The sequence below is a fragment of the Pteropus alecto genome, unplaced genomic scaffold (assembly GCF_000325575.1).
Source record: "Pteropus alecto unplaced genomic scaffold, ASM32557v1 scaffold14, whole genome shotgun sequence".
Lineage (NCBI taxonomy): Eukaryota > Metazoa > Chordata > Mammalia > Chiroptera > Pteropodidae > Pteropus > Pteropus alecto.
This window is the reverse complement of record NW_006436810.1, coordinates 18,933,898-18,943,727: the sequence shown is the minus strand read 5'-3', so window position 1 is coordinate 18,943,727 and position 9,830 is coordinate 18,933,898. Positions and strand designations below refer to the sequence as shown.

Sequence of the window (9,830 nt, the reverse complement as noted above, 5' to 3'; positions counted from 1 at the left end):
ACGGTCACCTCCGTCTTTCCGTCCCCTCCGCTCTCCTCCGGTCCCTGCCGCGTCTCTCGGTGCTCCCACTCGTGTCCTGTGCTGAGCTCCCAAGAAGGGCCCAGCTGTCATCCATGTCACCTTCACTCACTGCCCCTCACGGGCAGTTCGTGGGGGGGCAGGTCCTCCGCCGGGTGGGCTGCGGCCTTCGTCCTCTTCTCGGTGTCGGTCAGCTCGGCCGCCGGCTCCCGCGCCGGCCACGCCGGGCCCCCGCGCCCTTTCCTCGTCCTCCTCTTGTACTCCGCAACCTGCCTGCTGAGCGCCTCATGGTCGATCCCGCACAGGCTCGCGGGCACGGCAGAGCCCGAGGCGTCGCTTGGTGATGGGGTACCCGGGGCCTCAGGTTCCCTGGCGGCGAGAAGCACAAATGAAGCGCCAGAGCGACCGCGCGGGGACCCCAGGCTAGCGCCGCCGCCGCCACCTGTGCGCCCGCCTCACGTCTACCTGACGGGGCGTGGGGGACAGGGCCGAGCGGCGGCTTGGGTCTTGGCTTTCTCCAGCCCAGAGGCACCCAGACCGCACTCCTGGTGCCTGAGTGGCACGGGCCAGCCGCCGTGCCGCAGGTGCCTGAGTGGCACGGGCCAGCCGCGCACACGGGCAGCGAACGCGTTCTGTCTCCCCGCTCAAAGGCCGCGGAGCGCCAGGCCGGTTCCACGCAGCTGTGGGCGGGGCCTTTCAGGCCCCCCCACTCCGGTTACCGGTTACCGGGAGAGCCCGATAGAGTCTGCCCGGAGGGCGAAGCCAGCGCCCTTCCAACCGGATCTGGCCTCGCCCCACCTCCAACCCCCGATCTGGGCACAGACGGTCCCACGCCCGCGGTTCGCCTCCCCACGCCGGCTGCCGATGGGCGGGGACACATGGCTCAGAGCTGCTTGGGGCCTCTGCTTGCGCTCAGCGGTCCCCGAGGGCAGTGCCCACCGCCCACCACAGGGCAGGCTGGTCTCTGCGGCCCCAAGGTCCTGCCAGTGCCCACGTGAGGCTGACACACCCGGCCTAGGAGCACCGGCCCCTGCACACGCCCCTCAAGTCCTTGTGGCTTTCTCGAGGTCACCTTGGCTATCTACGGAAGCTGCAATGCTGCCTCGCCCACCGCTGTCCGTCCCCTCCCGACACGGTCACTTGTCCAGGGTGCAGACGGATCCCTCTCAGCCCCCCTGCATGCAGCTTCTATAGATGTTCATGGACCGGCTAGGTGCTGGCACAGGGCCTGGTAGGCCATCGTCACCAAGAACGCACTGTGTCACCGAGGGGCGAGGAGACGCTGGACAACCTGACAGGCCAGTGCCTCGACGGCAGATGCCTGAGGCCCTCGCCGCGGCCCCTGGCGCTGTCCGCAGGCTGCTCCCAGGGCAGCACGCAGGCCCGGCCGCGACACGGCTGGCCTGTGCTAAGCGGAGGGCTGCCAGGGAAGCGGGAGCCGCACTCGTGGGGTCTACCCAGGATGGCCACGCGGCGCACAGGCGTCACCTGCGACTGTTTCGCGGGACGGCCTCTTCTTCACCGGGCAAGCCAAAGTCAGCAACTGCCAGTAGCCGGTCAACCTGAGAAGGAAGAGAGAGTGACTCAGCCATGCTTCTCGGCGCCGGCGCCACAGCCGCGCCCGCGGCACAGCCGGCCTCGCGCATGCGCGTCCGGGACCCTGTGCTGGCGCCTCCGCAAGCCTCCCTATGGCACTGCACGTCATCCCTCTCCGTGACGCTGACCAAACGCCAGAGCGTCCCACAATCTGCGTTCAAACACGTTATTTTAACAACCACATTTTCTCTGATAATGAAGTTTTCTTAAAAAGCTACATTTAAAACTTAAAAATGACTCAAATTAAGGGGGGAAAAACTCAGATATTAATTGAATTAAATAACTAACCTTTACTGGTTTATCAAATGCTTCAGTTTTACCACGGAATTTGTGTTTTGGAAAAAAAGCCCGCAGTGCGGCACTGTAAAGTCACGGTCAGGGGTGTCATCAAGTCAGCCCGAGGTGGTGGAGGGGCCTAACCCGCAGGGCGCCCGCGATGCTGCCACCCCGAGGACCTTGGCCCAGAGGGCCCTGCTCCCTACACACCGGGCTGCGGGCGCCCTCACCGGCCTGCTCTGCCTGCCTCACAGCAGTGACCGCTCCAGGTCCGCCCAAGAGAGACGCCATTCTGCGGTGTATGGCACTGTCACCCACAGTGCACCCAAAAAATCACAGACGCGAAAAGCAGAACCAGGAAAAAGTCGTGCACAGGGAATACGAGAAACAGGACTGACGACGTTACGGAACAAGGAAACTGCGCTTCTCCAAAGTTAACACTGGGAGCAAAGATTCACGACACACGCTTCCGACAAGGGACCTAGAGTGGACACACAAGGAGCCTGCGCACCTTGGCAAACAGCAGAAACAACACTGGGCAGGACCTCAGAGAAGACGGAACGGCCGACAGGCACGTGAGAAGACAGCCGGCGTCGCAGGCACGGAGGACACACACACCACCAGACGCGCCCGCCCCAGGCGGGAGGGCGCCGCCCCTGGCTCCAGCCCTGGCAGCGGCAAGGTGGCCTCATTGTTTCCTGAGAGAGACACACCTGCCACCCCTCGGTCTGACCTTAAGGAAGCAAAACATCCTTTACAAAAAGATTCTACACACAGCAGCTTTACTCACAACAGCCTAAGTCCAGAAAAAAAGACACACGGCCATCGGCAGGTGAGGCATAAATGAGCTGCAGTGTGTTCGTGCGATGATCACCCCTCACCGAGCAACACGAACTACGTACACGAGACGCGGACGGGGCTCCCGACCCCGCTGAGCCAGCAGCCAGAGGCAGCGGGCGACACCCCGTCCGACTTAGGCTGTTGTGAGTAAAGCTGCTGTGTGTAGCCAGCAGCCAGAGGCAGCGGGCGACACCCCGTCTGTCTCTGGTTACGTGGAATTCTGGAGATCTAACCTGGGAGACTGATCCACAGCGCAAAAGAAGGTGGGTGGTCGGAGAGGTAACAGCCAGGTGAGTGGGGTGGCAGTCACACGAAGGTATGACTTGGTCCCATCCGATCATATGCAAACTATGCATCAACAGAGCTTATTTTAGAAGTGTTAACACAGAACTAAATGCAACCTCAAACATACCGGAACCTCTCTGCGGGTTCACGTTCATTTTCCTAATGACAGTGACGCCAAGACCCCTGCCTGGGTTACGGGCACAACATCGACACTGCTAGACATTCCCCGGGGTTTAATTACGACAGGGCTCACTACGTCTCCTCTCCCAGATGCCTAGATGTGACCTGAAGGCCATCCTGAGAATGCGAAGCAAGCTGAGGAAGCTGCTGATGGCTGTGGCCCCTGGCGACCACCTGCGAGTTTTCAGTACAGAGCGACCAGCGCATGACACAAGTTCCACCCAGAACCCCCAGTTTTAACGTTTGTGACTGTCACTGGCTGACTTCAAACCTATTCCAAATGTACGTGTTTGAAAAACACTGCACTGACTTACGCAAGAGAAAGCGGGTAATGACCGTGCCCTCTGGTCCAGCCTTGCCTTCCTAGCTAGTGAGACAGGCTTCGTGACAATGAGCTGAGGCCCGACCTTCCCTTTGTCTCTGGCTCAACAGCTGAGCTCTGGGTGCACATGGGGCCCACCATGACCACGTGGCATGTGGTCTGACCATTGACCTTTTCCTCTGGGTACACGTGGGACATGGTGAGACAGACATCAGACAAGCCTGAGGCAGCCCCCGACACAAATACCTAGTCACACAGTCTCTGGAGAAAGGACCTCTCCAGAAACACCTGAGCATCTCATGCACCGCCCTCTTTCCAGTGACTGTTCCTGGAAAGGAGCCCGCAGAGCCAGGAAGGGCCATGGTGGCTACTCATGCTACCTCCCCAGGGAGGGACAGGTCAGGCGAGTGAGCAGGAGCTCAGCCTCCAGGAGAGACGGGAGCCTCCCTACGCCATCCTGCGTGCAGGTGAGCCCTCACGGCCCCAGCCCTGCTGGACTCTGAAGGAGGCCTGTAACTTCACCTAGTTCCCTTCTCTGCCAAGGTTATTATTTGTATGATGTTTTCAGTATCGCTCGTATAATGAAAAACAAAAGACAAACATGTCCAATTAGATATTTTACCGCTGTGGACCTAATTACTTCGTTCTACAATGAATAACAGCTGTCTAATTATGATATAGTAAACGCTACTTCCTGGCTTTTTGATAAAACTTTTTAAAAGTATAACATATCTTAAAAACCACCAGATAACCACCACCCAGATAAAATTTGTGACTATATTTATAGACTTTAACTTTTATAATTAACCTATATCTAAAGCAAGGAAAATATTGGAAAAGTCATAGTTACAGGACAGAATGTAAACCTTGTGAGCTTGATGGTGTAAAATAACCACAGATGGACTGGAATCTAGGGAGCTGAGGGTGGGCAAGCTAGTGAGACAGGCTTCGTGACAATGAGCTGAGGGTGGGCGAGCAAGGGGCGGCTCTGCCTGCCTCCCATCCGTGAACCGAGAAGCAGAGATTTGCTTTACTAGCTGCTGTCACAGGGGTAGGTGTTAAAGAAGATTAAAGGCAGAAAGCAAGCCTGCCTCCAGTGACCTGGGCTGGGAATGGGCACGGGAGCCTTCCTTTCTATTTGTACTCTTTGAGGTGTCACTTTTTTAAACTGTACGCATTATCTTTTTAGAAATCTCACTCACATAAAAGTTTACGTTACCATTCCCTAAAGGCCTCACCTCGGCAAGAGCTGCAGCTTCTTTGTCCTGCACAAACACAATCGGTGGCACATTCCTCAGAATCTGCTGGGACATCAAAAGATGCCTGGAGAGAGACAAAGCAGGCTTATGCCATGGTGGGTAACGTTTGCTGGAGAGGCACGGCAGTGCCAAAACAAAACGTATGATAATCTCATGAAAACATAAGAAATAAGATTTGCTTATCACATTATTCAAAGGTGAAAACATCAGCCCACAAGTCTTCGTTGGCCAACTGCGCATTACAAAAAGGATAAGAAATGCATCACTACAGTTGTTTTTAATTCTCTAAATGCAACTTTTGAGATTCCAGTAAGTATTCTGATCTGCACTTATCAACATCCTCCTGGGCATCACTGTGGCCTTGGACCCACAGCTGGGCAATAATGACCTGTCAGTGAGCCGTCCTCCACTCAATGGACATGCACTGGCAACATTGCCACCCAAGTATGACGGTCCCCAACCCCTGTGACAGCAGACCGGGAAGTGATGTCTGCACTACGCAGTCAGGTGAATCTGGGTGCAAGCACAGAGTGAAAATGTGGCTGTGACACAGAGCACATCTGTCAGTGATAGATCTTGGGACACACTTACGGGAAAACCGATACTAAACCCTGGGTGATCAGAAGGGTTGGGAACAGGGACATTCTATTTAACTGAATTTTATAACTACCTAAAATTAATCAGAAAACAATACTGTTATCTCGACACTTACGGGAAACCTCTCATTTTTAAATTTCTGTTAAATGCAAAAAATGAAATCAACTGATAATTCTTTCACGCACAAGTTTACAGACTCCTGGGAACAACTGCAATGGACATCGGTGACCACAAGGCAGGACGGCTAAGTAGACGGTGTGACGACACCAGTGCATGAATGACTCTGCGTATGACCCTGACTTCCCAACACCCGGCCACGCCCACAGCAACGAAGGGCAATGCAGGGGATGCCAAGAGGGACGGAGAGAAAGCAGGGGGGCAGGAAGGACGGGTTCCAAGCCTGAGCGTGCGGGGTGGTTGGGTCTCTGCGTTCAAGTCTGAGGAGACCCTGAGTAACTACTATCACCCAGCTCAGTTCTCAAAATCTTAGGACCCCTTTACACTCAAAAAATTACTGAGGACCCCCAAAGAGCTTTTGTTTATGTGAGTTATAGCCATAAATATTTGCCATATTAGAAATTCAAACTAAGTATTTTAAAAATACGTATTTATTAATTCATTTAAAGTAAACCCACCAAACGTTCAGACATTTTTAATGCAAAATAACTACTTCCAACAATGTTTTTGGAAAAGCGGGGCAGTGTTTACACAGCTGCAAATTTCTTTCATGCCCAGCTTAATGGCAGACAGCTGAACTGCCATGTCTGCATCTGCGTTCACTCTGCTCTGATGTTATTTTGGTTGAAATATAAGTCTGGCCTCACACAGTTCTCTAACTGCAAAATGGAGAATACAAACACCCTTCAAAGAGTGTGGCTCTTCTTGATGCTACACGAACACGCAACACATGGTCGTTTTCAGGGTTGGTCGCGATGTGGGCCCTGACGGCAGGTCGCTGGGCACAGACCACCTGCTCTCGCACTCTGCACTGTTCTCGGCACGTGACCGCAACCTCGCACACCGGTCACCCGGGAAGACCGGTTCCCCAGGCCGTGCGCACTGCAGAAGGTCGACACGTTCACCAGACCGCATCGCACTGTCTGGGTCGCCACCGATCTCGTGGAGTCTGTCAGTACTGGAAAGCTGTCAAACGCACAGTGGTGGATACTAGTTGTCTAAAATTCTGATCTTCACTTGAAAGCTTGACTTTTATCACAGGCAACAAGTGGTCCGTTGTTTTCCCTGTGACAGGTTCACTTGGTCGTTTGCAGAAAACGTCTGTCAAGTACCCACATCTGAAAAACTAGTTTGTTCACTTGCTCCAAGAGAAAAAGTGACTGTGGGACAGCTTGACCCTCGAAACCCCGAGAAAGACCCAGAGCCCCCATTCTGAGACTCGCTGACCTACTTATGGCTTAAATGAAAATGTCAATGACACTCTTTAGTCCAAGAAAACGCTGCCAAAGTTTTCCGGGAAAGGGAAAGCGCGCGGGAGCGGCGGCGCAGCCTCACCTCATCTGCGCGGCGCTCCTCCGCAGCGCGGCCCCGGCGCGCGCGTCCCGCTCCGCCCGCGGCGTGGCCTTCCAGTACACTCGGCAGGCGGAGAAGTCCGCCGTCAGGGACACCTGGGCCCGCCCCGAACCACCGTCAGCTTGCTCGCGAGACAAGCGCCCGGGCGGCCGTCCCCAGCGGAGCGCGGGTGCCCGGCACGCACTGCCACAGGCCACCGCCTCCCCGTGCTCTCCAGCAGAAGCGGGGCAGGGACGCCCAGACCTCACCCGGCCCAGCACCCCCAGGAGACCCTGCACGGCCGCCTGCTCGCCCCCTCCCTTCCCTCCCGCTGAACCCGCGCTGAGTGGACAGACGGCAGGAAGCCGCCTCCCTTAGCTGTCCACCAAGGGGCAGAGGCGGCCCCTGCTCGCCCAACCCGGGTCTCCCAACGCTGCGCCGCTCACGCGCGGCAGAAGCACGTGCTTGCACACCGCGCACGCGCAGACAGCCGCATTCCTTCGCTTCGGCCGCGCCGGGCCTCTCTGCGAGCTGGCGGGCCCGGCCGTGTACCTTGGACAGCTCCACGTTCAAGTCGCAGAGCTCCTGGCTCACTTCCGGGGTGCACAGCAAGTCGGTCAGCGCTTTGTGGAGGAGGCCGTTCAGGGCCCTCAGCCGCACGCTGTCTTCCTTCCTGGTCTTCTGCGAGGTGCTCTTAGTCAGAGACTCCAGCTGGGACGGCTTGTAAGTCTCGGGACAGGACAGACACACAGCCGGCATTAGACTGTACTGACTTACAGAAGGGGCAGCTGGCAAGAACCTGAACGCCTTGGTAAACAAGGGACAACTGTCACGGCACAGTGTATTTTACAGAGCTGGACCCTTCTGGATCTTATCTAGGTTGAAAGTACTGCCATTATAATGTTTCCCCCAACACGAATTGAAATATAAGCCACATATCATAAAACCCTCCCACTTAAAATGTACAATTCAGTGGCTTTTAATATATAGTACATTTTTTTCTAATTAGAGCCAATCGTTACATAAACTTTTACAGTATATTTATACACGTGTGTTTTAAACACACACACACTAAAAACTGAATGGACATGATCTTCTTAGAATTTGATAACAATATGACATTCTGAAAAACTTTAGTGCAATTTTTTTAAGGTCAAAATTCCATGTTACCAGCGCATCTAGTCCACTGCTACAGACCCCATCCCCTCCAGCACAGAAATGAGAGGGGCTGCCAGGCTGGAACTTGGCCGACTTGGGCAGCCTTGTGCCCACCAAGGTTTCAAAGTGGCTCATCACCACCCCTCTGTACTTACCAAGTGAGGGCCCAAGGAAGGACCTTCATACCAGAATTTTTTTCTATGGGGAGAAAATAAGAACTGTGTTGGATATTGATAGCAAATTACAGAAGAAAAAAATTACATAAGTTAAGGCGGGCTTCCAGTACCACAACTGTTTCTAAGGGGCTGAACTTGGACACAGAAATCGTGAGACTGGGAATCCAAGATATTTAGATATCTAACTGACAACATGGTTGTGAGGGAGAGACAAAAATTATGCGCTCTCATAATTTTTTACTCAAAGTCCCAAAGGTAGAGAAAGAGGATCTAAAAAACACGCCTAACAAAGGGCACATGAGCACTGTGCTCTGCTGGATAAAGCTGTGTCCCAGGGGTTCCGGTCAGCGACTCACATTACCACCTGCGTAACTGGAATCAAACAAGTGAGTGGGGGCGGGGTGGGGAGCCAGGCTGCTCAGTGTTGCCGTGGAGGTTACAGATGAGCAAGGAAAGGAGGCTGGAAGGGTCATGGAGTAGGGGTAGAGCTGGGGATCTGTATGAACTCAAGTTTCACTTAACGGAAACAGACGGTGACACACAGAAACATTCACAGGTAAGTGCATATACAGGGCTTAATATAAACACATTTTTTGCTGTCAGCTGAAAGGGCCTAAAAGACAGACACCCTGGTAGCAATGGGTATGCTCAGCTCTGAGGTCATGGTATCTAATGCCACCCTCCAACACGGGAACCAGAGCTCCTTGGAGAAGTGGCTATTCTGGAGCTAAGGCATCTTGCAGTGCCACAGAGAAGTGCTAAATAACTAACCAGTACCCGCTAAACTTTCGAGGTCTTCAAAACAAGGAATGCCAAAGTTAAAAAGAGCCTAAAAAGATGATGACTATGTAATGTGGTCCCTCAGTAGGACCCTGGAACAGATAAAGGACATTAGGTGAAATCTATGGGAGCATAAATAAAGCATGGACTTTAGTTAATGACACTGTATCAATATTGGTTAATTGTAACAAATGTGCCAGACTAACGTAAGATGTTAACGTGGGGGAAACTGGGTGTAGCTTATGGGAACGCTGTACGCTGTATGCAATTTTTCAATAAATCTAAAACTATTTTTAAAAAGTCTAGTAGAACAGTTAGTTTTCAAAAGACTTAAAACTATTACCCGAACTGTAAAAGAACAGAAAAAAGGCTGGGTAGGAAAACGGCAATGTTAAAGGGAGGGGTGGAATAGCTAGTGACCTTTCGACGATCACTGCCTGACAAGCAAAGGCTGAGCTTGCTGGCCGGGCGCTGGGGGCCAGGGCCGCGCGGTCCTGGTCCTCCGCGCGGACCCCCGACCCGTAGGCACCACCCCAGCCCGCAGGTCCCCTACGTTGAGCGCACCGCCCCCATGCCCCCACCCCGCACTCGGGGCGCGTTACTTGGTTTTTGCGGCAAATTTCTTGAGCAGGTTCTTGCCGCAGGAGACCGGCGAGCAGTGCAGGTCTCGGGCGCCGCCCAGAATCCCTGCGTGACGGGCGCCAGGCAGCGCCTGGAACCCCGCGCGGAGGGACCCTAGCCGGTGCGCCACCACGCTCATGGCCGCCAAGCAAGGGCTGAGGCGTGGCGACGCGGGGCCTGGAGGGCGGGTGGGCGGACCTGAACCGGCGGGGC

The 9,830-nt window shown here is 54.5% G+C and overlaps 1 protein-coding gene across 4 annotated transcripts; it reads right to left on the bottom strand.

Moving 5' to 3' along the window:
* Positions 1 to 6: 6 nt before the first annotated feature.
* On the bottom strand, positions 7 to 9,794 carry RBFA (ribosome binding factor A). 4 transcript variants are annotated; one of them, XM_015590772.2, is made up of 7 exons: positions 9,599 to 9,794; positions 8,196 to 8,238; positions 7,435 to 7,689; positions 6,886 to 6,998; positions 4,756 to 4,840; positions 1,507 to 1,580; positions 7 to 387 (listed from the first exon to the last, which is right to left on the bottom strand). In XM_015590772.2, the coding sequence occupies exons 1-7, from the start codon at positions 9,754 to 9,756 to the stop codon at positions 123 to 125; spliced, it is 993 nt and encodes a 330-aa protein (XP_015446258.1). In that variant the 5' UTR covers positions 9,757 to 9,794; the 3' UTR covers positions 7 to 122. The 4 variants fall into 4 exon arrangements, with proteins under 4 accessions (XP_015446258.1, XP_006913809.1, XP_024903922.1 ...); XM_006913747.3 differs by having other exon boundaries at positions 7,435 to 7,611; XM_025048154.1 differs by lacking the exons at positions 4,756 to 4,840; positions 6,886 to 6,998.
* Between the last annotated feature and the right edge of the window lie 36 nt (positions 9,795 to 9,830).